This window comes from Lepisosteus platostomus, chromosome 13, assembly GCF_059453375.1.
Source record: "Lepisosteus platostomus isolate fLepPlt1 chromosome 13, fLepPlt1.hap1, whole genome shotgun sequence".
NCBI lineage: Eukaryota > Metazoa > Chordata > Actinopteri > Semionotiformes > Lepisosteidae > Lepisosteus > Lepisosteus platostomus.
Window position 1 is genome coordinate 41,080,421 of NC_142623.1, and position 27,740 is coordinate 41,108,160.

A 27,740-nucleotide genomic window follows, 5' to 3' on the forward strand; every position below is an offset into this window, starting at 1 on the left:
CAGGTGCTGGGAGAGAGGCGGTCGCGAGCCCGCGGGGCGTGACGTCACGCCCCCCCCCCCCCAGCTTGAAAAGGCGTGGAGCGGCGGCGGCGGCCAGCCGAGAGCACTGAGGTTAATAGGCGAGACATGGGGTTCTGGGTTTTCTTCTTCCTCCCCAAGTTTTAAAGTGACTCCAGCGAGGTAGCGTCTGGGGGAAAGCAAGGCAGGATTAAAGCAAGCAAGCAAGCAAGCAAGCGTGCCTGCGTGTTGGGGAGGAAAGCCTACAAAAAAAAAAAGCCGCCGAGTAAAAGTGTCTTTACCTGGAAATATAGAAGACGCCCAGGTAAAACAGGAACTGAGACGCCTCATTTCGCGAAAGTGAGCCTGGCTTGCTTGTATACCAAGCATGCGGGAGTGAAAGTCGGACAAAGAAATGAGGACAACCAGAAGACGCGAAGTTGTGTGGTTTTTTTTTTTCTTCATCCAGTTGCTAGTACCTCGTACTTCCTGAGAACACCGCGGAGTGCCTTGGAAGTATGACGCGATTGAAACTGATTGATTTCGCAACTCCGAGGTGATATCACGGCAAAATCAAACGGCAACTGTATGTATTTTTGTAGTGTGTGTAGTGGGAAAGATATCGAGCTTTGGATTATTTATGTAGACATGTACCGACAGAAACTCTTTCAAGCAGGGCTACGGTAACTTAAACTGGAAGCTCTCCGAAAAGCCCCGGAAAACTGAGATGTTGTTCTGTTAAAGACCCGACACTAACCTACAAAGCTCCGTGCTACCAGAAACTTTTCGTCTCACGAAGGCGATGAAGCCGAGAAGCTAATTCGCGAAGGAAAAAAGGGGAACGTGTAACAGGCTTGAAAAATCGCCATAAAACCCTGCCAGTTCTCTTGGACCAGCAGGTCTAAACGTCCTAACTCGAGAACATCATCGTCCTTTTTTAAAAAAAAAATGCTCTCAGCCCTCATGAGGAGATGGTTTTGCCGGCCAAAGGTAAGTTTTTCTATTTGTTTTCGGGCAATTCCTGCCACCTACATTGATCACATGCCGAAACCAGTAAATCCCGAAACCTTATCCACTTTCTCTTGCATTGACATGGGCCGCAACAAAAACCACCCTGACCGATGTAGCTTCTTGGTAAGGGATAACAGTCTGTAGCTGACCACTCATAAAACATTAAGAAGCATAAAGGATAACATTTTACACTAATAAAAGTAACCAGAGGCGGCAAAGATGTACAAACACCACGCTAATGAGAAAGCGGAAGGCTAAAATGATCGTTTTTTTCAAATACGATTGTGTGATGCCTGTACTGACATTCAGGCGTGGTTTAGCAATAGAGAAGTGGGCATTGACAGTCGGCGTCGGAGAGTTTAAAAGCTCTTGTTTTCATCGGCATGCCTAGCCCGAGTCCTGAAAGGCTTTCAAACCCGATTGTTCAGTGAAGATGCATTTGGTGTGGGTTTTCCCCTCGACACGATTGTGAATCAAATCTTAAAAGAAAGAAAGAAAAGAGAAGAGGGGTGAAGGAAGATCAGTGAAGTTTTTATTTCTCTAGCTAGTTCAAACAGGCTCATTTGACGCTTGACTCGAGTGACTTGTGAGGTTGGAAGATATTTGCTCCTTGTGATTTGTTGGTGCCGCTGCATCGGAGACCTACCGCCTCGAGCGTGGTGCAGATTCTTTATACTGTATGTATAGCACCAGCCTTGCAGGAGGGCGAAAGTTATTGTTTTGGTTGCCAAGTCATCCTTCAAAACATCTAGAATGTCTCGGGTGTTGAGGAAGGAAACAAGCCTGAGGAATTGAGCCCATGGTGCCCCTAGACCCGTTTGGCCTAGCTGAAGGGTTTGGGCTCATCCTTGAGGGTCCATGCAGGTTGTATTTGGAGGGGAGTAATCCCAGATTCCAGATAACCAAAAGAAAAGCCTTAGTGTTAAATTCCCCTGGGGTTTGTGAGCATCCCATGCTTCTGTCACTATAACTTCAGCGTTTTCACATAACTTAAGGTGAGTGGCCGAATATTGGCTTTCATTTGAATTTGAACCTTGAATATGAATTATTCGCCTTCCCAAATTGTTCTAGTGTTTACCCCAGTACCCAGAATTAAGAGCAGAAGAACACTAGACATTTCGGCGGCCTCGTTATCGATTTGGGAAATTGCGTGCTGCTTCCGAGAGGAAAGCACACATTTAGGAACAGAAGGTCTAAGAGTTCTGTGCTGTTTTTTATGGGATTTTCTGGAATGTCAGTCGGGGGACCACTAGGTTTATTAGCTGTGGAATTGTACGAAAGGAAGGCGTTCCCGGCTTGAAATATCCAAGCCCGTCTTCGCATTCTTTCCGGATTTCTTCGGTTGTCCCTAAAAACAAAGGCCGCACTGGGAAAGAGCTGGGGAAATGTGTGGATTCCCTCACGTTCTCCAGACTTTGCCTGGAGTGGTGCTGAGCCGCAGCACAGCGGCGTGTGATGCAATGGTATTTACAGTCTCCAGACTGTGGTTTCTGAACCTGCCTTGATCCACATCGCTCCCTTTCACACAAGCCTGTTCTTTCAGCGTCGGCTGCCGCAGTCAGTCCCAGACAAGATAGGCCCAGTTCTTTGTTTACCTTGGCTGTGGTTAAACTTGTTGAGCCACAACAGTCTTGAGGGGTTTATTGACTCCACAGTATTGAGCTTTGATACTAAATATTTTATGGGCTCAAGAGATCCTTAAAGCTTTTGTGCAGTACAGTTCCACAGATTTTAAGATTTAATTTCCACAACTTAAGATGAGTTTTCCCCTCTGCCCCCTGCTTTTAAACAAAACTCTTTCCTTTTTTAAACCAATGTGTGGGGTTAGGGGTAGAGTGGTTTCAAATCTGGAGACAATCGTCCAACACCTTAATATATCGACATGCACTTTTAATTCCTTTTCATATCGTTACTAAAACATTCACCTGAAATCTGACTGCATGGCAGATTTCAAATTACTTTGGAATTGGGCTAGATGCTTAAATAATGTATGAAACCTTGTAGAGGAACAAAAACACATTTGTGAGACCTATGTTCAGTATCCCTGATGGGCAGTATCCTGGCTTTACTTACACCAGTTACACATCTTACACCATGTTAGATGGGGCCCCTCGAAGATTAGGGGTCATCTTGGGGTATCTGGGGCATGAAGTTCTTGCACTCATTTTCAATGAGTTGTAAGAAACCACCTGAAGTTGTTCATCCAGAAGCAGACATTGTGTGCACTGTGCATTAGCATTGAAAGGATGTTTCCATTGTGTTTCTCATTGCACTGCTGGGTCCCGTTTAAGAAAGACATGCCAGATTCGCTCGCGTAGATGCAGAAGGAAACGAGTTTTGCTCCTCTCCAGGTCTTTTTAATGAAACTAAGCCAGCTGTTGAAACTGTGAATATTGATTGTTGCTTTTTCTGGATGTTGAACGTGTACACATTAGTCATGCCATTATTCCATCAACAGCTGTAATCTGACCTTCTTGGAAGGCCCTGGAATCGAGAAGTGGTTTGTTACTTTCATCACTGGTGTTGTTAGTGTCAGGCCTGTGCTCTGTGGCTTGGAGGCGAGGATGGATTACACAAATGATGGTGTAATGGAACTAAAATATGTGCATTAATGCATATACATCCACATTTATCCCTATGACTGTAGCATTTCCCAGACCGTGCCTTTGATTCACAGGAAACTGCAGGGATGGGTCAACACCTGCCTTCTCGCATTCCTATCTTTCTGGCCTGACGGCTTCTACAACAGAGCACCACAGATCTGGAGGATGTGTCTGAGCTTGTAGGCAACATGGCCTGTAAGCCAATGGATCTGCTACATTCTGAAGCAGAACTGGGGCACCCCACAGCCGTCTGTCATCTGTAGCCACAATATTGTGTTTATAAAGATGGAAGATTAGAATCTGATTTTTTTTTTCTTTTATTAGGTCAAAATGTGGTCTGTGAGTTGGGGTAGGGGGACTGGATACTTTACTTGTTTCGTAACTGAACTATTCATTTTCCCCAATTTGCTTTGATTGAGCAAGCATTACAGTCGTGAATCGCTTAAGGCGAAGGTGTTTGTCCAGGGCAGGGGGGTGGACTTTCTTCTTCTACTGTGATTTAGTTTTGTTAATTTGCTCTTAATGCTGTTGGAGGTCTGGATCAAGGGAGCATCCCAGCGCGTGGATGAGCTCCATGGGCAGTGGTGGCCTTCATCAGTTGTCATGCTCTCTCCCCTCTCAGAGGTCGGACCGGAGGCCGCTGGCCCAGTTCTACTTTGCTGATGAGGACTTGACCCGTGTCACAGCAGAGCTGAATGGCATCGACCTGCGGAAGGACCCCCAGAAGTACCTGGTGCTGCTCAACCAGCTCCGTATTAGCCAGGTAGCCGGCGAGGACTCTGATCGTGTTGAACTTGTTTGCCCTTTACCGAGGGGTGCCTTGCTCTGTTAAACTGCCGAGTAATTTAGGTCCGAAGTCCAAATTGAACCAACCCCTGTGATTGTGCCGCCTGGCAGGATCGCATGCTGCGAGCCGTCGAGCTGGTGATGGAGGACTGCATCTCAGCACAGAGACAGAGCCGCGACTACCACGTCAAGTTTCCCGACGAGATCCTTCACGAGAACCTGGGCGTGCAGCTGTGGTTCGCGGCAGAGGTGAGGGCGACGTCTGTGGAGTCCTCCGTGATGCTGTAAACACAGCCATAGCACCCATCTGGCTGTGTCATCCTGTCCCTACACCCACCCCTTGTCCAATGTTCATTTTAATTATGGTCCTTTTTTTAAAAAATATAGAATATTCTATTGATCCTGTTGTAAAGTTTGAGGTCCCATGTGTTCACTCCTTACCTCTTCTGTAGTACACTGGTATACGTTGGCCCTGTTTTTCTACTGGGCCAAGAGTTGGGAGAGTGGTGCAGAGTTACAGTATGTAGCCAGTAGCCACTGACGGGAAGCACACCTGCCCTTTTGGCTTGTTAGTGCTCATCCCGACACATGACACGGGGGGGGGGTTGGGGGACAAACCTCTGCACCTCCTGTTCCGCCCCGCACGCTGCCTTGTTTGGCGGCTGTCGGGAAGCTGACCGCTCTCTCGCGACCGCAGTGCCTGTTGGTGGGCTCCTTCCTGGAGGTGCGCGAGTCGGAGGGGCTGCTGTTGCGCCCCCTGGCGGGGCAGCTCCTGTGCTGCCTGGAGGACGCCAGGCTGCGGATGAGGGAGCAGTGCCTGAGCGACCCGCGCAGCTACTCTCCCCGGCTCCGGGAGGCCCTGCTGCAGTACGACCGCGTCTTCGCCCAGTTCGAGCTCAGGTACGGGGAGGGCGCCGGCCCTTGCTCTCGGTGGCCTCGTGCCAGCAGCTGTCGCGTTTCTCAATTTTAAAATGTCTTTTTTTTTTCCCTTTCAAAATCGTATGCGACTTGTGGTTTTTAGCGTAATAAAATGCAGGTCTCCAAGTAGAAATTAATTCCTGTATTCGTATTGGTTCTTTGTTTATTTCCCCTCTTGGATCGTCAGAGCCTTCGGTTCTCTGCCTGCTTGCCGTTCACGTTAGAGTAGTTCATTCCAGCTTGCAAGCTCTTAAACATGTAGATTTAGTGTAAAGGACACTGAGGTTTGTCTTCCAGGATCCTATGAGAGGGTTTTGATCGGACCGGCTGTTCTTTTCCTCTTGGACAGAAGCCGCGATGTCCAGAATTTATTTTAATGGCGTTGAAAGAATGAAATAGTGTGGAGAAGCTTTGTATTGCGAAAGGTTTAGGGATGCAGAAGTGACTTGCTGCTGAAAACGGAAGATTTGCTGTTCAGTACAGTGCAGCCATTTACTCCCGCTGTAATGATGACCATGCAAGGGTGGTGGTGGGGTGTGTTATCTCCTCCCCCCATATTGCGTTGAAAAAACCTTGATGTTTAATTAAACTCGTTATTGAAAGGTTTCTGGATTTCAAAAGGTGCTTTGTTGCTTGCTTGCAGTATTTTTCTTGGCAAACTGTCAACCTCAAAAATGTCTGCTCTTTTCAGACCAGTGCCTTTCAACTCATTGTGGTCTTGTGCATTGAGCAACCTTGAACCGTCAAGGTTGAATCTGATAAGTGGTGGCCTCTGTGTCATGCTGTAACTGCATCCTAGACTTGTTTGCTGATATGACGGAGGTAAATACCACTGGCTGTGGCTTTCATGGATTGTTCACATTGGATTAATGAAGGCACTGACGTCTGAACTTTCCCCCTTCTGAAATGCAGGCCATGGGAACAACGGAGAATTTTGGGGTTCCTTGGGGATGAACGCACTGAAGCTAGTTGTGCCGTCATTGTGGTTTCTTGCTTCGTGTGGTTTTCTTAAATGACTAGGAAAAAGTGCAAGGCAGATGGTTTGATCATCATGCAATTGGTCGTTGAACAGGGAAAATTAAATAAGCATGTCTTGGTTTCAGATCTTATTTGTAGGTCTGCTAATTTTACCTCATCGTTTGAGTGACGAGAGAGAGACATGAATTAAAGTCTGTGGCTTTGGCTACCTGGCCATTTCTAATTTAGATGATTTGTCAGACTGTAATACTGTACTCATGATGTGTGTAACTTAACTGCATTTTTTACCAAGATGCGTCTTAGACATGACTGCTACAATAGCACCGTGAGCAAGTCGGCGAAGTGGTTTAGCTTTGCCCTCAGGCAAACGTAAGAGAAGTGTTTTTCAGGCCTGTACTTGCCACTATGCGCAAACATCCTGAACTTTTTAATGGAAAAGCTAATTATTGTGACTCCTTTTATTTATGATTGAACACAAAAGTGTGCCTGGGAGGTGTGAGGTTGTGAGAGGTGTGGTGCTGAAAGGGGCTTTGTTTTTCAGCTATATTTCCATGGTGATCCCAGTGAAGTCGGCAGAGGAACTACAGAGGCAGCAGGAGATCGTGGTGCTGTTCTGCGAGACTGTGGAGAGGTGAGACTAAATGGACCTTCTGGAAAACCCGGATACTCTATTTTGAATCTTATTTAAACCTTCAGTTTTAGAAAATCTATATCAAAAGCTGACAAGACACGAGGATGTCATGACTTATGAATGTCATAAATATCCAGCTTCAACATTTTAGGTCTTTCTGCAGGCAAGAAAATATTTTTGGTATTTAGTTTGAGCTGATGCACCAGATTTTCTTAACCATGGATGTTCAGTCTTGGTCCTGGAGGGCAGGTGTCTGCAGGTTTTCATTCCGCCTCGGACTGAAATGTAGATCAACTCAACCCCAGGTGCTGCTGCTTTAAAGAGACTTGGGGAAAACCCTGGAGAGACTTTTGGTCTCCTAGACTAGGGTTGGACATGCTCAAACTAAATCACTCCAAAAGTTATCAGTCCTTTAGTTACACAGGTTGACTAACTGGAGACCTCTTGTACAGTAGTTTGAGTCTACTTTAGTTTGACTCTAAAGTAGCACAGTATAAGTAGGTCTTATAAACTGACCATATAATCACTTTTGTGCTTGATTTAGCAACATGTTTTCCTTGCCTATTGCAGTTTGCATTGGCTACAATAATTACCTGAATATCAAGTGCACCACTTTATAATGGAGCCACTGTCAGTTGATTCTGTTCTCTCCTTTTATAGAGCATTGAAACTGGGGTACTTAAGCCAGGAGCTGATTGATGGCTATGAACCACTGGTGATGTTCACCATCCCCAGACTGGCCATAATTTGGTGAGCATGGTTTTTTTTTGCTCTTTGATCCGTGTAGTCTTCAGTGAAATTTCTTTCTGCACAACCAGAAGGAACGATGCTTCTGCTGTCCTAAGTTGTTAAAAATAGCCCACTTGGACACAGTTATAAGAAAATATGTACTCTGATGTACATATTTATGCTATAAAAACACCTGGATTGTTTTATTTGTGACCCTGAATCTAATTTTTAGAGGCATCAGTTTTAGTGAATGAAACAGGCTAAGGAAAATATGAAATTATAGCACGTTAAATGTGCAGCTCACTGCAGTTTGTACTTGAAGTAAAGACGCTCCAATTTAGGTTTTCCATTCCTTGTTTTGATATAGAATCTCAAAACCACCGGTTTTATCTTTTTTTTTTTACATCCCACTACTCAAGTCTAAATCGCTACTAGTAAAGACACATTGATATTTTTTGTTTTCTGTAGATCAGGGTTCCTGGGACACTTTAGATATTGTAAAACAAAATTTCAGATTTAACTCATTGAGCACTCATCTGCTTTTAAAGCAGAAAGTTAACACCACTGGCAATGTTGCAGACGTTGCAATACTTGATTTCCAATTAAAAAAAATCTAATGACACAAATGCCTGTTTTTATCAACCGCTTACACAGACAATGGCCTGATATGGCTGTGTGGAGTTTCCTGATGAATGAACCTTTCTCCCTCTCTTTGTAAACGAAGTGGCCTGCTGATCTTCCCAGATGGCCCATTGAACCTCCAGCATGGACCAGAGGGCATGTCTAGCCTCTTCAGCCCTTTCTACTCCCTCCTGCTGAAAATCAGGTCAGTCGGGGTGTTGTGGCCTGGCCTGCCCCACTGCATTGGTCATCGTCCAGCTGCCTCTACTGCTTCCTCTTTAGACTTCTTTAAAGTGCCATGCATTAATGCACTCTCACCCAGTTTTCTAAAAAAGTCATCTGGCAAAGTTTGTACTTTTTTTTTTTAGAAACTTGTGATTATTTTTGTAAGGAATATTCTGCTTCATACAAATGACTGTGTGCTTACTCCTTAGGATCTAGAAACTTTTTTTTTTTACCATCTTGCTCCTAATGTTCATAAAAATGTTATTTATGGCAATGTTTGTTGTCTTTGTGCAGCGTTAAAATATAAAAAGGCTGAAATGTCAATCTTTCTGAATTGAGAGGGGGAAGGGGGGTGGACTCCTGACTTTTTTGCACCTCCTTCATCAACTGATACAGAAACCTTTCCCTTTGCAGGGATCTGCTGCGGATCCTGACCAAGGAGGAGCTCGATATCCTGGAAAGAAACCTGTGTGCTGCCGAGTCCAGCGACTTCCTGTGTTCTTCAGCCTCTACTACTGGAGGACAAGGGTCCCTCCCTGGCACGGACCCCACTGTTGACTCCAGGCCAGTGGAGGATGCCCCGTCTGTGCCTGGGTCTCGCCAGGCACCTGCCACGTATCCCAGCCACCCCTGCTCCTCCACAGCACCCCCACCTTGCTGCAGCGACACTGGCGTTTGGCCCGAGCATCCTCGCTGCCCCACTCCGGACCAGGAGGCCGTGGGATGTGACAGACGGTCCCCCGTTTCCCACGAGAAATGGGGCGCCACCTTCCCCGGGGCCACGTGCGTGCTCTGCAGCTCGGGGTTCCAAGAGCAGGGGCGGCGCCAGCCGGCGGAAGCCGGGGAGAGCGGGCCTGCTCGTGTGCCGGACTCGGGTCCGCAGGGCTCTGGGGAGCAGGCGGGGCGGACTGCTGGTCGGGCCGCCGCTGGATTGTGTTCCCATCGCTCCCCCTATCCCAGCAGCCCTGGCGCGGACACCGAGGCGGAAGCCAGGGAGCGCAAGTGGAGGCGCAGAGTGATGGTGCACAGTTGGCATTCTGGGCAGCCGTTTCCGGCTGTGGCGGCCAGGCGCCCCTTCGGAGACGGCAGAAGGTAACGAGTGAACAGATGCACCGGGAGGCAGGGCACCGAGACAAAGGGTGACCTCGGTCTTGAAGAAACAGCCGCAGGTTGAAGGAGAGTTCTGAGTTTCAGTAGCAGCAGCGTGCCTGGAAGAGTATGGGAAGGGTCGGTCTCAAGTGTGACTGGGAGATGGAGGTTTGGGTTTAATTGAGGCAGCTGAGTTACTAGGTATAAGATGAAGGGTCTTCCTCCCATGTAAGAAGAAGCCAGCTGTTGAAAATATACTTCACTTAAATAACATGATTTAACGTTGGTATTGGAACACTGATTTAGCAGAATCTTGATTTTTTTTTTTTAATTTCCTTTTTTTGAAGGATTGGCAGCGAGCAGGAGAACCAGACCAGCCAAGCGGGCGTCTGCGATGAGAGAGTGGACCTCCGTGCTCGGTACAGCTGCAGCAACGACCTGATACACAGGCTGTTTGTGTGCATCTCAGGTAGCCTACAGATTCGTTTCCTTTTTATAGTCCTGGAAAAACGACACTGCTTTCATTGATGCACCTCGGCGCAATCAGCTGAAGTTAGTGAAGTTAAGAAGCTTAACCCACTGCGTTTAATATTCCAATACCAGGCCCTGCATAAAGCTCTATGAGGCGGTGATGGATACAATTTGTTGCCTTAGAAATCTGGATGTTCCTTAATGGGCTTTCATATTAAATATTGCATCTTAAAACGCACCCTTTAGTTTGGGTAAAAGCCAAGGCATTTAATAAGTGGTTAGGATTTAGCTTCAATGAAACAAAAAGAAGGAAAAATAAGGCTTATGTAATGCTCCTTTTGTTTAATGACTGCAGCATTACCACCTTGCGTACCTTCTGAGAATTACATTAGATAAAGTATTAGGCTTAGGAAACCTCTAAGGATGTTTCTGTAAACAGTGTTGGTTTACCAGTAGGTGACACTGCTGTTTTCTGTCCTTTGAACGAGACGGTACATTTAGTTACTGACGATTTGATCGTTAATGATCACATGGCACTGTTCATAACCAAAAAGGGTGTAAACCCTGATGTCCTGGGTGAACTCCTCTTGGGACTTACAATAATCTGGCTTCCCTAAATTTCTTAAATTTGCAAAGGAGTTTCAATTCAAATACGTTCGCCCCCTTGAGGACAGATCTCTCACTTCTCTGCCTGCTCTGCTGGTTCTTAATGGCAGCCACCCGTTACCCAAGCAGGTGGAACACTTCAATCCTCTGGGTCTCCTCCTGTATGTAAAATGCTCCCAGATCCCATAGGATGGACAGTGCTTATACCCATTTTCATTTGCAGGGGTTGCAGACCAGCTCCAGACGAACTTTGCCAGCGATATGCGAGCAATTTTGAAGTGCGTCTTTGAGCTGATCGTCTCCCAGGACGAAGTGTGGGATGGCTCTGTCCCGCCTCACAGTAAGCCAAACTTGTCATCTTGTTGTGGGCAGGAAACTTTTTCAAACGCCTCCTGAGTACAGACGTTGAGCTCCAATAAACACTTCGCTTGTTTTGCAGGCTTGATGGCCAGCCTTATCCAATATGAATATATGAAAGCTGACGGCTTTTTTTAGGAAAGGAAATTGTAGATGCCTGCTATGTGTTTTATTTAAACAAGCACAGATTGTCACCATTTGGTGACTAAATTTAGATCAAAGTCACAAACCTCTTGCTTTTTGCAGCCTAGTAAATTCCCTTCTTGGTGCATTCCTCTTCGCAAAATGTGATTAAAGCTATTGAAGCCTCCGTCAATTAGACGAATGTGCCAGAGTCTCGAGTCCCGTTTTTGCCCTGAATTAATTTAGCATCCTGGCCGCTCCAGGCTCCGAGTGAGCCAAGCGGAGAGTGACGGATCTAAGGAGAGTGCGTTCTCTCCTGTCTCGCAGCAGAGGGAGAGGAGGAAGACCAGCAGCTGGAGGAAGGTCCCGATCCTGGCCCAGAGGAATGTGAATTGTGTGACGATCTGAACGCTGGAGTTTCAGACATGGGCAATATAGGAGGTAAGGGATTAGGGGGGTCTAAACCTGACAGGGCGCATAGCTGTTAGACATGGATATTTAAGGTAAACTGACCTACTTCTTGTTTTTCAGGGCACTTGCAGATTTGGTCATTCAAGTTCTCTTAAATTAAAACTGCATACTTTTTGTATATGCCTGTGTTCTTGTGTACATTCTGTTTATGCACGCGTATATAAAGGCAGTATTAGGCCAGGATTTTTTTGTATTAACATGAAATGAAACATAAGACGTATTACAGATGTAGCCATCTTCGGATATAATGTTACTACCACAGAAATGTGACTCCTGGTGTTTGGTTTGAGCTACCTTAGTTTTTTTTTTTTTTGAGAGGGGAGGGCAGTTTCCAGAACGGCACCTGTATAAAATGATGGCTTAGATTCCAATGGGATATGAGCAGCTAATGCTTGAGTGCAACATGGTACTGTATACTCTTAGGAATTAAGTCCTATACACATGTTATTGTAGTCTATTAAAAGCCCCATGTATCAAGTAGTGGATTTGTAAAGGGGATGTTGAGGACTCAAATCCTAGGTGAGGTAATGCTGTTGTACATTTGAGCAAAACGATTAATTGCTATATTAATAGGCATAAAAGTAAGGTTATTTCCATAAAAGCCTCAACCAAGTTAATAAATGACATTAACCCAGAGGTACTGTATAACTCGGGTTCCTTATAATACAGTACTGAAGGGGTCTCTTAAAATGTAAGACTTAATTATCATGCGTTGTTGACAGGAAGCCAGTGCAAGGACTCAAGGATAGGAGTAATGTTATCAACTTTTCATAGCAAGGGCCTCTCTTTATTGTACCGTGATGCAGCAAATTCAAATCTATGGGTAGAAAGGATACCTTGCAAATGGTCTTTCCCAACCTCCTGAGTTGCTCTTCGGGATGCTACAGTTCCCGTGTGCCAAGGCTTGGTCTGTTGTACCCGACGTTTAGCATTTTACCTTGCATGTCACATCTAGATGGTGGTTTTCACTTTCCATGATAATTTCCCGGAGGAGTCAAGTGTGCTCTGACCCATCAAACCACACTGAGGCTGAAGGGTGAAAGTCCAGAGCAGCAGCAGGAGGAGGAGAAGAGTGGGCCGTGGGGCTTAAGGTCAGCTCTTGAAAAGGCAGCTCTCTGCCCCTGCTGGGATTTGGCCCGGGTCTTTTGTGGGATCCAAGCACAGACCTGCCAAGAGACTCTGCCACAGAGGTCCACACCATCTAGGTTTCAGAGATGGGTTCAGTGCACCAGCCCCGTCACATACAGTATGGGGGGGGGGAACTCACAAGCCGTCTCTTCCCTGGCAGGACCGCCCGTCTGGGTGCCCGACAGCGCCTGTGACCACTGCACAGCCTGCCAAGCCCCGTTCACCATCCTGCGCCGGCGGCACCACTGCCGGAGCTGTGGGAAGGTAGGCACCAGGACCGAGGGTTGCGGCCTGCTGGGCGCCGCTCAAGGGGCGTGCTAAACGCTTCGTTTACGCGGCTCTGTGCTAAAGCTTCGCCAGTCTAACCCAGATCTGAACCTGCTTGCTGGCTTTTGGAGTGAGTGAGGATCTGTTCGTTTCCTATGTTGCATGTTTTTGATCCTGGGGAGGCAGAACGAAATGGCATGATTTGATTTTTTTCTGGGGGGAAAAAAAAATTGGTTCGCTTAGAAAAAGCGTTATCGTTGGAGGATGGTAGAGGGGGGTTAGGGCTGCTGCCTTGCAGTTCTGGGGATCCTGGGTTCAATTCTGGACCAGGGCCGCTACCTGCGTGGAGTGTTTGGACTGCGAGAGGAAACCCACACAAATACAAAGTCCCACTGGTGGACTTATTGGCCCTGGTGTATGTGGTGTGTGTGTGTGTGTGTGTGTGTGTGTCCTGCAATGGACTGGTGTCCCAAATGGGCTGCACCCTGCCTTGCTCCCCCGCGACCCCGCACCGGATAATCCTGCCTCCTCCAGCAGAGGACGAAGTCGATGGCCTGGCCTCTCCTGCTCGTTTCAGATCTTCTGTGCGCGCTGCTCCCCCCACGAGGCCCCGCTGCCTCGCTTCGGACAGATGAAGCCGGTGCGCGTGTGCAACCACTGCTACGATTTCCACATCGTGGGAGAAACCACGCCGCTTTGAGAGAAGTGGACGGAAAACGGACTTGATTTGGGGGGGGTGGGGGTGATCTGGAGGGTTTGGTTCTGTGGGGGGAAAAAGCTGGGTGTTCGGTAGTGTCCTTGGCCAATGACTGCAGACTGAGTCACAACTAATCTTTTTTTTTTCTGTATACTCTCTACAGAATTTTAAGTTAGCCTTTGTATGTATTTCCCTTAGATTTTCCCAAGAGTTTTGTAGATCTGTAGTTCCTAAGGCTCCTGTGGCTCTTCAGCAAGAAAGGTTATTTTTCTTCTAGCTCTGCACATTGTGAAATTCTGGATTTATGCTTTCAAGTATTGAGAGAAACCCCTTTTGCACCATGATGTAGTAATTTCAGGGAATTTCTAGTTAAGTTGCAAACTTCATTAAAACGTGAAAATTGTATTTAATTACATAATGGGTAGAATTTTTTTAAAAAATGTTTTTGTAAAAAAAAAAAGTCTAATGGAGTTCCTCTCGACAATAAATTTGAAATGTTTAACAACCTAATCTGCAGCACGGGTCTGTGCTCCCTGTGGTTTTATGTAATTTCATAATTTACCAGTAGTGAAACTAAAGTAAGATTTAGCAACGAGAAAACAATCTCCAGTGATTCCGTCGTCGTCGCAGTATTACACAGCGGAATTCAGTGCAAATGCCGGAAGACGTCTGATGCGTTTCAGAAAGTTGAACTTGGAAAGGCAGTCCTTTCACGCAAAGGACCACTTTCCCTCGTTTTCTCTACCTTTTTGAATTTTCAAACTCTTCTGCCTGTTCCCGCCTGCTTGTATTTTTAAACCATCTCTGTAAGACGTCACGTTCTCTGCCCGACCGCCAATCCGGATACAACACCGCGCTGTGGGGGCGGTCCTTGTCGCCCACTGGCCAATGAAAATCAACGTGTTGGTCAAACGCCAATGTCACACGCAGACGTCCATGTTGAATGCGGCAGAATTAAATGCTGAACGACTTTACTTTTTTTCCCGAAGTACCGCCTGAAGTATTTCCCACTCCTGCCCGAGAAAGGGCTATATTTTGAGATTGACATATCCGTTCATTGATCTGACCAAATGTGGCGAACACCTTCAAAGTTTGGAGCTCTACTTTTGCTCTATCGATTACTGAAGTCGGTGCAGGGAGAGTGAAAGATGAAGGCTGTGATGAGCCTTTTACCCCACCCTGAACTGCCCCTGCAGCCTAGATTCAGCGCCGCGGCCAGTTTGGATGTGCACAACACGATGGTGGTCGGAGGGCTTAAAAGGAGGGGGGTAAAAATGAAGTATTTTTAAGTTTACGCCACAACAAAGATGGCACTGTTCTCCTTCCGACGGCGCTCAGGGGGCGTGTTTCTGTGGCTGTCGACGTTGCAAGGGCGCGCCCTAACGTCTAGGGAGGCGGGGGGAAGGTGACGTCAGCCTTAAACAAGGCACCTTCGGTAGCACTTTGCCCCCCTTCGGCACGGAATTAGTGGGGTTGGTAGGAGGAATAGCTGCACCCATCTTTCCAGTTTGCACGGCCTTTAAAAGCAAGGGTGGGGGGGAAAAATGGAAAATAATAACTGTAACATCCATGTGCTGCTGCAGGCCGCGGAGTACTTGGACAGGCGAGAAAGAGGTAAGTTAGCTCCCAGCTCGGATACTTTCTCTTTTGGCTTGCAGCTCAGTCAGGACTGCTGCGTCTGAACTATTCTCCAGTTCTGTTTTGTTTTTGTTTTTGTTTTTGTTTTTGTGTGGGGGTTCCGTGCAAAATGCAGATCGTATCGAGGTGCACCTGTTTGCGGGCGCAGCTGTGGTGCTCGAACCGTCCGCCGAGATCGAGTTTCGGCTGGCCTTCGCGCTGAGCCCGTCCCCCCTGGCTGACCCAAATATTATGTTATACAATATTGTTATTGCGCAAAGGCGCCAAGCCGTCACTGGTTCAAAAACCGAGACGAGCCCGGAGCGGAGTTTCATGGACGCAGCCCTGCACCGGGGAGGAGGGTAGCTCCTGCTCTCCGATGCTTGAGCCTGAAATCGCCTGAAAATCAGCTCGGTTTTTGTGTGTGTGTGTGCGGCATCCCAAGATTAGCGCTGACCGTGGCGCCAAAAAAGACCGTCTGTGTTTTGATCGCCGGCTGGTTGGGGTTGGTGTTGGGAGGGGGACCTGTCACTGTCGTCGACAAGGCTGCATCAAACCCGCAGAAACGCGCGGAGATGAGGAACTGGGTGCAGCAGCAATGTTACTTTTCCGAGTTACAGTTCAGCGTGTGGGAATATCTCCCCTTTTCAGACGTGTTTGTCTGGTGGGTAATGCTCGTCAATGCGAAAGGCGGCTCCGGTGGAGCGCAGCCCAGCCTGTCTCTAACCCTGTCTGGTGGGGACAGACAAAGAGATTGTGACCCCGGCTTGTTTTTTTGTTTTTTTGTCATGGGGTGTTTTTTTTTTTTAGAAGCAGAGCACGGCTATGCATCGCTGCAGCCTTTGACTAGCAGAGGGCTGTCGGACAAGAGACACAAACCCAAAGCCAGGAAGAATCCGGACAACGTCAGGTAAGGCGCCTCTTGTCCAAAAGCGCGCTGCTTTCAAGCGAAATTATCGTTATTCCCCCCCCAAAAAATATTGTATCGGACAAGCGATTCGGGAACTGTTACTGTAGTTTTGATTACCGTGTTTACGTTTCTAGTTAAACCGAGTTTGGGCGTGGTGCGGTTACTCGGTTGTTAATAGGTTTGCTGTGTTACAAATAAAGTAAAGATTTACAGTACTAAAGGTCTTGCGGTTGATTTCGCCCTCTCTAATCCCAACTCAAACTTCAGGATTTTGTCAAAGGGTTCCCAGAAATATCGTTTTGTGAAGAAGACGGGAAATCTACTCGGGTGTCACCGTGCTCCTGTGATGAACATTATTCCTGAGCGCTCAAGACGTGCGGTTAGACTTGCACTAATTTCCTGCAGTTAAGGGCTGCAGAAGCGCAGGCTTGAATAAATCTTAATTTCAGGCCTGTGGTAACGTGGGTTGATGCTTCCGATTCGAAATGGAAAATTGTCATGTACTTAAAATATGCGTTGTCGTTGTGTTTAAAGCATCGCACATAATCTTGTCTGCTTTTTAAAAAAAAAAAAAATACACCCCATCAGACACTTCTCACGAGAGGAGGAAGAATACTTTTTTCAGTGGCCTCAAGAGTTCCCAATGTTCGCATTTTAGATAATTCCCGAAGTCGTGTTGAATTGTGGTTTAGTTATACAGCAGACCCTTTTGCTTTTCTTAAGGAAGTTTGATTGACCTGTGCTTTTTTTTCTCCCCCATAGATCAGTGCACAACGAGCTGGAAAAGCACAGGTAAAATGTTTTATTTATTTTCTTCCTTGGACCTCTCTACTACAGCTCTTAAATCCCCGTTTTATTTGGCTGGCACTGTAAAGAAAGGGCGAAAAGATCACTGAGCCCACAACACAGTGCAAGCAGAATTTGCGAAGGGGCCTGGAATTAGGGCTCAGGCCCTGTGCTCTGATCTGGGATTGTTTTCCACGCGGTTTCGCCAGTGGCCCTGGAGAACGCCGAGTTCCCCCCGGGAGTCCAGACAGGCAGCCCGGCTGCGCTCTCCGGCCAAGCGCCTCGGGGCAGAGACTCAGCTCACTAAGCGCAGCTGGGAGTCGTGCACGTTCTTTCATCCCTTTTAATGGTATTCGTGTCCAGCATCGCTCGCATGCAGTCATCAAGGGGCAGGCGCAGAGTAAAAGAACAAAGAAAATGGCACCCCATATCGGAAAGATACAGACACAGAAACGCGTCTCCAGTCTCCAGATCCCTTCTAAGGCTCTGGTGACATCCGTCCCGCCTCTCCAAATCCAGCCACCTCCCTCTCCGTCCCTCGGGGGAGCAGTTCTGTCAGAATGACTCTGGAAGAGCAAGGAAAGGCCTTCCGATCCCCTTCAGAACCGCGCTAAGCCTTTCGCGGGGCAGGGCGCTAAACATTTCTCCATACCAACGCGTAACAGGAGGGGGTCTTTCTTCTGCTGAATCTCCGGCTGACTGAAAGTACATTTCCCTGCCGAAAACGTCACGATCTCTCTCCCCCCCCCCCCCTCTTTTCTCGCCCTGGTCCCGTGGGGCGCAGGCGGGCCCAGCTGCGCCACTGCCTGGACCTCCTGAAGGAGCAGGTGCCGCTGTCCTCGGACTCGGTGCGGAACACCACGCTGAACCTGCTGCGCCGGGCCCGGGTGCACATCAAGGTGAGAGGCGGGCGCTCCAGACCGCGTGTGTGTGCTCGTGACTGCGAACGGCTGTCGGGGAGAGACCCCCCCCTCCCATCTGTGGGATTTGTCCCCCTGAATTCGGGGCCCCTGGTATATCTGCCCACCCTGTTTCTGCACGAGTGCCCGCATGAGTGTGTTTGCGCGTGCTCCGTTTCGTGCGCGTGCTGGTTGCGCTGGGACCCCCGGTGGTGACTGCCCGCTTGTGCGCTGGCATCCCTTCCAGAAGCTGCAGGAGCAGGATGAGCAGGCGGAGAGGCTGAAGGACCGCCTGCGCTGGGAGCAGAGGGGCCTGCGGGGCCGCCTGGAGCAGCTGCTGGGAGGCGCGGAGAGGACGCGCAGCGACAGCCTGGGCTCCGCGCTGTCCTCCGAGAGGTCCGACTCCGACAGAGGTACTGCCCCTGGTCTCCTTACGCTCGGGACACTCCCCACACGGCGCTGGCGCGCGCCCAGTCCGCTCCCCACACACGGCGGCTCTCAGTGGGCGGTGGAGCAGAGTGATGAAGCCCGTTCAGAGACTGGGCTTGTATGGACCAGTGCACCCTCTGAAATAATACAGCAATACAGGAGAATTCATGTGCTGACCAACTGGATCTAAGTTTAGTACTGCTGCAAGAGAGCATGGCTTTAGGCTCCTGTACTTCGCTTTTATTCTGCATATGAAGTGTCCCCACTAGGGAGGAGGTCAGAAAACACTACGTGCAATTATGTGATCCCTATTGAAATGCCACCCTGCTTCTTCAAAAGTATTAACGGCGCGCGTTTGTCATTGCAGAGGACGTGGAGATTGACGTGGAGAGCACGCTGTTTGTGTGTGTGGAGTCCGAGAACCTCGGGGCGACGCAAGCCGAAGGTGACCACAGCTATTCCACCGCGGGGCGGGCTTGGTTATGACAGAGCGCCATCTGCTGGTCAGAAACAAAACTGAACAAAACAAACGAGTCCGTCGGACAGGCCACAGCAGGAATGAAAATGCTCCAGATTTTCAAGGCACTTTTTCTGCACTAGAAGCGCAATGCAAATATAGCACAAAAAACAGCAACTGACATGCATTTACCTTTTGAGATGTACAGCATTTTTCTAAAAAAAATCTACTTCTGGGCCAGTTTGCATGGGCAACATGCACTGATCTGAATGGATCATTGTTGTCTGAAGCTTTCTGATCGTGTCAGGATTTTAAAAAAAAAAGTGAAGCAAAAAAAACTTAAGAGCTGCAAATGCGTGCTTGAACAGGATGCAGCCAACGAGAAAAACTATTTTGTAACGACCATGAAATGACATCTGTTCTGGATGAAGTATTCTCACTACCTTGACATGACATGCACAGTTAGCTCTTCTTTTGTAAGGATATTTTGCATTTTTTATTATTTCAGGTAGTGTGTGCGTTTGCAATGAGTTGAGATTACATTATAAAATTGTACTAGTGTGTACTGCAGTTAAAGGCACAGTGAAATGCAGATCATGAAACTCATTTATCAAGAAATAGAAAAAGGGTAGAAATTACCTTGCAAATTTACCACAGTAACATTTTTACTATGAATTTATTGGTGCTCTGTTTTAGTTTTAAGTGCGGTGTTTTACACTACCTATTCAGCACCATTCCAAGTTGTATAACCAGGAGCAATGCAATTCACTTGCAGTACAGCAGTCTGTTTTTTTTATTCCTTAGTGGCGAGTGGTGTTGTTGGCTTCAGCAGTGCCCTTAAACAAAGTGATCAAATCCAGCATGCAATGTTCCCAAGCACTTAGTAGATCAGAAACGATAAATGATCTTTGCACAGCTGGAATTCCAGTTGCTTGAGGAAGGTTCTGAGCGAGTTCCCCCAGGCAAGATAACTTTGTGCCTTTTATAGGATGGAAGCGGAGTCGATTCCTTTGTATCCAAAGGAAAAAGGAAGCTGTAGGATAGTTTTAGAGCAGTGAAAACCGTCAGTCTTGCACTCTCGCGCTTGTGATGGCTTTTGAGTGAGGAAACACCAACTGTTTTAGTCTCCAATGCCTTCTCATGCCCGTGTGAGCCTAATTTAATTGGCTGCTTTGTTTTAAAAGACAGTATTTCCTTAGGTAAAACTCAGACAGTGGGAGATGTCATTCACTCAGAACCCTGTATGCATCCTTTTTTTTAAACCTTTGACAATGTGAGACCGATAGACCGATGTGAGTGAAGTCAGAGTCTGAAGAGCAGACAATAGCGCCTGCTCTGTGAGAGGTAACTGGCGGGATGTCACGTGCTTTTATTCTGACAAGAGCGTGGAATTTAAGGCCATCCCTTGTTATGTGCTTCCTGATCTTTTTCAATTAGATAAAACTACCCCATGTCTAAGTGAAAATTGTCAAACTGCTCACTGTTCGATTCTTCATTATCAGCAATGGAAAAAGCAGGAGTTATTAAGTATGTGAGAATTTAGCTTAACCTTAAAGTTAATTTGGAACAGAAACTCCTTTTTCCAAGCCCTAATGCATAGTGAGAAGTTGCTGATGAAGGTTTGAGAAACCTGTTGAAGTGTGGGAGGTCGAAATACCATAAGCATGCACGTCTAGCATTGCATGGTCTGTTATCTGGAAAACGATTACTCCTATTAAATCTCTTGGTCCTTTACCTGGAATGATTGTGCAGCTCCTGTTCTGAAAAGCTTGAGTCTTCCATTCTGCATGAATGAGTCCTTGCTGAGGAGAGGAGCAGGAAGGGAGCCCATGTGTACAGCAGGGCGTGGTGTGGGAGCAGTCTGAGTGAAGGATTTGCGAAAGGTTACAGCAGGAGCACCCCTGAGACTGGAGCCAATGTTATTTCCGGAAGCAGTATTCTTCCGCCATTGGGAAAGAATAGACCGGTAACGGTACGGAATGGAATAATCATGAGCACATATTCCGTTTTCAGGAGGAAAGGTATTGTGCCACCCGGGTAATATTTACGCAGCTTTTTACAGAGCAGGCGCACAGTACTGCTGTTGCACTGAGGACTGGCCGGTCCTGATTCTGAGCACTCCTCTGCAGAGAGCTGAGGGCCACACTTGCTCCTGTTTTTCCAATTATGCTGACAAGCTTCACTGGCACAGCGCTTTTTACAGCAGTTCATTGCACTTCTTTTGCCTTGTATTGTGTAAGCTAATTAGATGGAAATATCCTGGAGGGACATGCTTCATTTTTTTAAGCTCTTAAGGTTTGTTTTAGTGAATTGCGTTTTTTGTTAACCGTTTTGAATTGCGCGTATTCGAATGCATCACTGAAGTACATTCCAGTTTTCCTACCAGCACTTAAGACAACCTTCTTTTTCTTTTGCTACTTACCAGCAAGCACTGATTTTAAACATTCTTTTTATGTTGTTGTTTTTTTTTTTGCATGCATTTGTTTTCTTGTTCTTTTTCATGATGTATTCTGGCACATTATTAAATGTAATTGTGCTGTAGTATTTGTTTTGAAGGAAGGAAATAACTCAAGAGGTTAAACTTAAAACGTAATTTTTAAATTAGCCCTGTTTTTAGTCCAGATTTAAAAACAAACCAGTGCTAGAGCACACCCTGCGAGAGGCTATGATCTATATTTATGTTATCTCCTCTGGGGTAATTCCTTCCAGTGATTATGGCTTATTTATTTTAAGGTGATAGATTGAATTAAAATTTGTGTATCTAATCTAAAATTTTGTACTTAATAAGATGTTGTGAAAACAAGACCATAGGAATGTCACATTCTATAGAGCACCTCCGCCACAACACCCCCTTTTGTACTGCCAGCAGTTTAGTATTGAAAAGCCATTCGCTTGTGCATGATAGAAATGTTCTACAAGAAACAGTTATTCACAGCTTTAGTCTGCCAGCCCTGTTTATAACTCTTTAATAAGACCCCTGCAGGTTAAATTAAAGTTTGCTGCACAAGACGGGTAATAGAAGCCCCTGCCATTGCAGCCCCTGTCCCCTCAGAGACTATAGTGTACATTTCCCAAGCTTCAAGAGGCACAAGCATAGTCTTCCATACTGCTGTGGGCTTGCAAAATACCCCTGTAGGTTCTGCGTGGGACAATGGGGATTAAGCATGCCAAATGCTGGCAGAAACAAATTCCAACACTTTTGCCTTACCGGACTTAATTCAGCCACCAGCTGAAACAAAGTATTACGCTAATCAAGCAGATGGAGCCGACAGGTTTCGAAACGCAGCTACTGCTTGGTCACCACATTTGGGCATGAATTCAGTTTAATAGCCAAGTCTGTTAACGCAGCAGGCTTGAGAGCCGGTACTGCCTGAAAGAACAGGGCTGGATAGCTGTCGATATCGCTGTCCCTACGTTGGTCTGTTGAAGGCATTTCTCATTCTACACTTGCTGTATGGTACAGGTGAAACTGGCAGTGTCCGACTTCATTTTCAGATTCTGCTAGGGTTTATTGACATGGCCTTCTGCAGCACCATGTGGTGCTCCATTTTCTGCTGATTAAAGCATCATTGCTGACTAAACTGTTGGTATTTTAATGTGCAGATGAAGCTGTAGAAATAGCACTTCCTTTATATTTACTGCTTGAAATGCACACCTTTTGGATGTTTTTAGGGCTAGGTGGGCCGTTACCATGTGAATGGAAAGAACAAGGACCATTTTTATGTACTTACATTCCCTTATCCCAGTAATCTGATGTAGCATTGTTTAATATTAGAATTTGTATAATAAATATTTTTATATATTTAAATCAATCTTGTGCTTTGTGTCTTTATTTTATATAAACTCCAAAGGTTTTTATTTGGGGTGTGTGGGGTATTGATAATTGCACTAGTTCTAAACTTTCAGAGAAAGTGATTTTTCCATGTGGCAAGTTTATTTAAATAGGTGTAAATGCATTGGAAATGTTCATGGAAAGAGGTTTGTGGTTCCTACATTTACATATGCTACCATCAACACACGGGGCAGACATTCATCAGCTTTTTAAAAACCAACGTAGGAATATAATTATTGCATTTAGACTCTGAAGATCTAAACAAATGCAGAATAAGGAAAGTGGTCTAGACAGCTGGGAAAGGTTTTAGGATTGCACATTCATGGTATGACTGCCTGCAACCTTATTTGCCACCTTTATAAGAAGCTTATTTGATGTAAAAGATTTTAAGTTAAATTCTTACCCACTTGAATAAAATATGCTACACATTTAGTTTTCCAGAATGTTTATTTGTCCTGAACAAAATCTCAACCTAAAATCAACTGGATTTTTTTTCCTTAATTTGAGCACTACCACTACTTATGTTTATAAATATTCTGAAGTGCCCAGGAATTGCAACCCAATACTTAAAAAATGACCATTAAAGAAGGGTGTCATATTCAGAAAACTATTCCAGTTCATCACCCTATAACGGCAGCAGGTACACAGAATTCTTGTCTCACAGTGTGATGGTCACTACGGTGGACCAAAAGATTACACTTCAATAAAAGGTTACTTCAATTTGAAGTAGATCTGAATTTCCAGTACTGTAAATGGAAAAAAAGCAGTTTATGTCACATGATTTTTTTCCTAGGATTTGAATGCACGTGTACCAAACAGAACACATTACCGTTCTGTAACTTTATGCTTGAGGGCACCTGTTTCAAATCACATACAGGAGGCAAACAAATCAACAGACAGGGAAAAAATAAGTGATGTCTGACATGACATTTTGTAACCACAATTACACAAACCACAAAGGTTAGGACAGTCAAGTTTCCTGTTCAGTCTATGGGAATTGGCTGCAATTATTACAAGAACATGTGTGTCTTGGAATCATGTTTCTCCAACAAACGGCTCTGACGTCCAGGTGGGCAGCTCCAAGCTGCAGAGACCGGGGCCAGGTGAGCCTCTGTTCTGCGAGAGCATGAGCCACAAGGGAGTGTTAGTCCATCCCAGAGCCACAGATCAGACGAACTGCTTCTTCTGAGCCTGGGAAGCCAGATCCTTCGCCTTCTCCCTGGCAGCCAGAGCCGTCTCCTTCGCTTTCCCTCGTGCTTCTTTGGCCGTCTCGACCAGAGTCCACGACGGAGTTTCACCTTGAGGAAGACACGCTTACAGGTCAGGGAAAAAACCCAACGCAATCTTTCTATATAGAATAAAACGGCACAGGAACACATGTCATCGACTATGTTGATTGTAATTGTAAACAAAATGTGAAGATCCAAAAAGCTGATATATAGTACGTGTATATCTTATATAATTGTGTTTTGGGGCTGACAATACAATTGTTTTTTAACAGACATTTGGCAATAATACCCCTTTCCCACTATTAAACCAAGGGTGTACTGCATCTAAAACTCAACATCAGCACCTGTGGCAGATGTGTGTTATGTCTGGAACTTGATGCCAATGAATTAATTAATAATTAGCCATTTTCTTCACATACTGTCTCGTAACTGCTCTGTATTCATTTTCTACATATCAGCTGCCTGCATTTTCCTACCTTGCATTCTTGCCAAGACATACTCAAATCCCTTCATGGTCTTCGAAACACTGGTCTTAAACCTTGCAAGGCCAAATTCCTACCAAATAAAAAAAAAAACTGATTTTAGACAATGCCGTGCTTCAGATACACATTGCTCAATTCACAGAAGTGTGTCAGCAGGGACACTAGTGACTTACATAAGATTTGGGTTACGTAAAGACATGTGGACCAGAACTCAGGAGTAGGTTCTCTAATTAGCCATGCAAATGTCTGACTGAAGAGTACAGTATGAGTCAACCTGTACCGCTTTAAATTCAAATGAATGAAATAGAGGAGGTGCAGGTAATAATAGTAAATGCATTATTCTTGTGCTTTAGAAGTCAAAAGTTTCCATGTTACTGTCCTGTCTCTGCTTCGCCCACTAACCTGAATACCTCTGGAGAGGCCATACAAGTTGGAAGAGATCCAGGCTTCTCTTTTGATCTCAGTCCAGCTGCCGTTTTCCCGATTCATCCCATAGACACAGCGCTCTTCCACAGTCTGCAACAGCCACAGCACAATTAATACACGGGCTCTGACCCCCAGTTTCACAAAAAGACAAGCAGCAATGAATGCAGTAGGACGATATACAAACATTATGTGGAATCAGAATCCTACATTGGAATAGCCAGTGGCAATTCTTTCTGCTTGCCTGGTGCACTGTTTCATTTTGAGGTAATCAAGAACAAACAGTATTTTCCCCACATCGGGAATCAAACAAGCCAACTGTGTCTTTTTGCACTGCCTACTGCAGTGTGAACATCTGAGCTGGAGTGCCCAATGGAAGACGGGCACAATCTTTCCTTGCAGACACACTGCAGTAGGCAGTGCTATTGCTTCTTGTTGAGTAGAGTGTAGGAGAGCCCATAGAGTAAAGAGTTGCAGGAATCAAGCCTTGATGTCAGAAATGCATGAATCAGACACTAAGCAGTTTGCTGTCTGACCGGAAGGCATTACAGGGGGTGATCAGGTCAGCCCAGTCCATTACTGGAGTTCAGCTCCCCTCTTCTGTGGATATCTTTACAACTCGCTGTCTCGGGAAGGCTGGAAGTATCACTAAGGATAACAATCATCCTGTTTTCCCACTTTTTTTCTCTCTGGCAAGTGTTATAGGAGCATAAAGGCAACTTGTTGTTTTCGCTGCTGCTGCTGTTCTTTGTATAGGAGCAAACATGCAAACAAGCATTACATGGCACTTGCGCGTATGACAATAAACTGATCCGAACTCGGCGTGGGACGTGGCCCAACATGGGTGATACTCCTAGGAAGTGGCGTCTGGCGGGGGGGCTGACCATGAGGCGTGCGTGGCTGATGTTCCAGGTGAAGGTGGTGAGGGTCCTGCTCTGGGGGTCCACCACGGAGTCCTCGATCACGTAGGCGCAGCGGGCCATGTTGGCAGGGAGGTATCGCTCCGCCCAGCGAGGCACCCGGCTCGTCTTGGTCAGCAGGCGCCGGGAAACGAGCCGGTTGTCCGAGGTGACCTCCCGGAGCAGGATGTCCTCCGTCAGGACGTGCTTACTGAAACAACAGCGGAGAGCGGCGGCTGTCCCTTTGCTTTAAGCGGAAGATATCCGAGCCTACCAAACGCTTCCGATAAATCCCACAGTGGGATGAGGGGAAAACCAGCAGTGAGAAAGCGTTTGGTCACTGTGAAGCAATGTTTGAAGCTTTTAAACTACACATGGGAGAAAAGAAACATTTAATAGCATCGTAACATCCTGGCCCTGTGGTATCAGTGATGAATGAGTATTATTGTTAACCTGGGAATATTAAGGACATTAGACTGCTTCAGAAGACAGATAAAACTTCCAAGATGAGAAGGTCTTAGTAGATAAATATTCTGCACAGTGAATGAATAATTGATGTACCCCCTGCACATTCTGCCCTATTTTCTCCATAACGATAAAAATCAGTCTTCTTGTAGAAGCCACCGACAATCTGCAAGTGCTCACCGCAGGAGCGGTTCTGCCACAGGGTTTGTGGGTGTGTGGGGGGGGGATTTACACTCCCCCAGTTCAAGAAAAACACCCTGCGTTTGAAAAAACATCCAGTTCTGCAAGAGCAGCAGCTCAAACTCAATTCGCGGAGAACCTGGCGTCTCCGTAAAAGTCTTCCTTCTCTCAAGTAACCAGTTGTAAAAATCCTCATGAGGTTGCAACACGGGCCAGAATTTTACTACCCCAGGAGTAGGACAGAGTACTGCAAAGGTTTAAGAAAGCAGACAACACACAAGCATGACAACCCCACCCCTCCCCCTGTAGGAAGCTAGTGGCCACTGTGACCAACAGCACGCTATGGCTCCACACAGACTTTGTACAAACAGCCTCAACTCCGAGTTTGTCCCATGTCACTAGCTGATAGTACCTGTAAGGATTTGGATACCGCTGCCAGAATGCAATGAAGACTTGGTCCCAGGAGGCTTTCAGAACACTGATCCCTAAGAAGTACTTCACCATCGTTTTCGGGATATGGAGAGAGTCGCAAGTGGAGAGAAGACAGAACCTCGATCGGCAGACGAGCTCACTGTTACACAGAAACAAGTTGCCAAACAGCTGCCAATATAAAATCTCTTTTTCATCTTAAATGTCAATCAAGCAAACACATTGGACGCAAGCCTTACATAACTGCAATGGTGCAAAATAAGTGACTCAGGTAATTCTACAACACATTATTTTCTCTCATATTTCTTATGACTGGAATTGAGCGGGGAGCTTCTTAAAATTTTCGCACACTTTCTTGATAGAGGCTCTAAAACTAAACGCTTAAACGCCACACTAACGTTTCCCAAGATATGCCACTATTTTTCGTGTTTTGCACCGACTGCGATGTTGAAATCACAACTAAGGATTACCAATATAAAAGACAGACATCAACATTGAAACAGGACGAAACCAAGGTAATTGTGAGTTTGATGTCGCAGCTAAATAAACTATAATGCACTGACTATATTGATTTATGTTAAATAGGACTTTGAAAGCAAATGGTACATCCGGTTTAGGCTACCTGATGGTCTGTAATCGATGCACATGAATGGGCCAGTCAAATGAATGACATACTCACCAGCAATCTCGGGTAAACCGCCGTATCGGCAGATATCACCGAATTATCCTTCTTCCTGTCCACATCAACACGTCAACACGCTTTCATTTCGATCTGTTTTTGACAACGTTTTCGTAGCCCTTGATATCTGGAAAAGGCAAAGAATGTGCGACTAGTGTGTGCTTACATGCGAGACGTGAGTCAGGAAGCACAGAAGGTCAAGATTGACGACACTTCCGGTTCTTGTCAGTGGAGACCATAGACATCACCAACAAGTCGATTTTGTGCGGTATTGCAAAGAACCGTGGTTTAGTCTGTTAATGCAGCGCCATGACGC

At 46.2% G+C, this 27,740-nt stretch overlaps 3 protein-coding genes across 3 annotated transcripts; 2 read left to right on the forward strand and 1 right to left on the reverse strand.

The window, feature by feature from the left end:
• Positions 1-63: 63 nt before the first annotated feature.
• LOC148650629 (lateral signaling target protein 2 homolog) lies at positions 64-14,218 on the forward strand. Its single transcript, XM_088604653.1, has 13 exons — positions 64-987; positions 4,234-4,374; positions 4,509-4,646; positions 5,095-5,297; positions 6,835-6,924; positions 7,585-7,674; positions 8,378-8,479; positions 8,914-9,591; positions 9,936-10,057; positions 10,889-11,005; positions 11,473-11,586; positions 12,905-13,008; positions 13,589-14,218. Exons 1-13 carry the CDS (start codon positions 946-948, stop codon positions 13,709-13,711), a joined length of 2,064 nt encoding a protein of 687 aa, XP_088460779.1. The 5' UTR covers positions 64-945; the 3' UTR covers positions 13,712-14,218.
• An 891-nt stretch (positions 14,219-15,109) lies between these two features.
• mxd3 (MAX dimerization protein 3) lies at positions 15,110-22,618 on the forward strand. The gene is made up of 6 exons (XM_088604645.1): positions 15,110-15,322; positions 16,136-16,235; positions 16,998-17,027; positions 17,806-17,920; positions 18,168-18,333; positions 18,717-22,618. Exons 1-6 carry the CDS (start codon positions 15,253-15,255, stop codon positions 18,833-18,835), a joined length of 600 nt encoding a protein of 199 aa, XP_088460771.1. The 5' UTR covers positions 15,110-15,252; the 3' UTR covers positions 18,836-22,618.
• Positions 22,619-23,066: 448 nt separating this feature from the next.
• On the reverse strand, positions 23,067-27,629 carry prelid1a (PRELI domain containing 1a). Its single transcript, XM_088604657.1, has 6 exons — positions 27,425-27,629; positions 26,729-26,887; positions 25,657-25,882; positions 24,752-24,865; positions 24,344-24,422; positions 23,067-23,936 (listed from the first exon to the last, which is right to left on the reverse strand). The coding sequence occupies exons 2-6, from the start codon at positions 26,818-26,820 to the stop codon at positions 23,806-23,808; spliced, it is 642 nt and encodes a 213-aa protein (XP_088460783.1). The 5' UTR covers positions 26,821-26,887; positions 27,425-27,629; the 3' UTR covers positions 23,067-23,805.
• Positions 27,630-27,740: the final 111 nt, after the last annotated feature.

What these genes read in the sequence shown, in the direction of transcription:
- mxd3 (XM_088604645.1), top strand. Translation starts at nt 15,253, where the DNA reads ATGGAAAATAATAACTGTAACATCCATGTGCTGCTGCAGGCCGCGGAG. An exon ending in CTTGGACAGGCGAGAAAGAG is followed by an intron (nt 15,323 to 16,135) that starts GTAAGTTAGCTC and finishes TTTTTTTTTTAG; the next exon opens with AAGCAGAGCACGGCTATGCA. An exon ending in GAGGTCCGACTCCGACAGAG is followed by an intron (nt 18,334 to 18,716) that starts GTACTGCCCCTG and finishes TTGTCATTGCAG; the next exon opens with AGGACGTGGAGATTGACGTG.
- LOC148650629 (XM_088604653.1), top strand. Translation starts at nt 946, where the DNA reads ATGCTCTCAGCCCTCATGAGGAGATGGTTTTGCCGGCCAAAG. An exon ending in TCCCTCCTGCTGAAAATCAG is followed by an intron (nt 8,480 to 8,913) that starts GTCAGTCGGGGT and finishes TTCCCTTTGCAG; the next exon opens with GGATCTGCTGCGGATCCTGA. An exon ending in GCTGTTTGTGTGCATCTCAG is followed by an intron (nt 10,058 to 10,888) that starts GTAGCCTACAGA and finishes TTTCATTTGCAG; the next exon opens with GGGTTGCAGACCAGCTCCAG.
- prelid1a (XM_088604657.1), bottom strand. Translation starts at nt 26,820, where the DNA reads ATGGTGAAGTACTTCTTAGGGATCAGTGTTCTGAAAGCCTCCTGGGAC. An exon ending in CGGTATCCAAATCCTTACAG is followed by an intron (nt 25,883 to 26,728) that starts GTACTATCAGCT and finishes CTGTTGTTTCAG; the next exon opens with TAAGCACGTCCTGACGGAGG. An exon ending in GCCTCTCCAGAGGTATTCAG is followed by an intron (nt 24,423 to 24,751) that starts GTTAGTGGGCGA and finishes TTTATTTGGTAG; the next exon opens with GAATTTGGCCTTGCAAGGTT.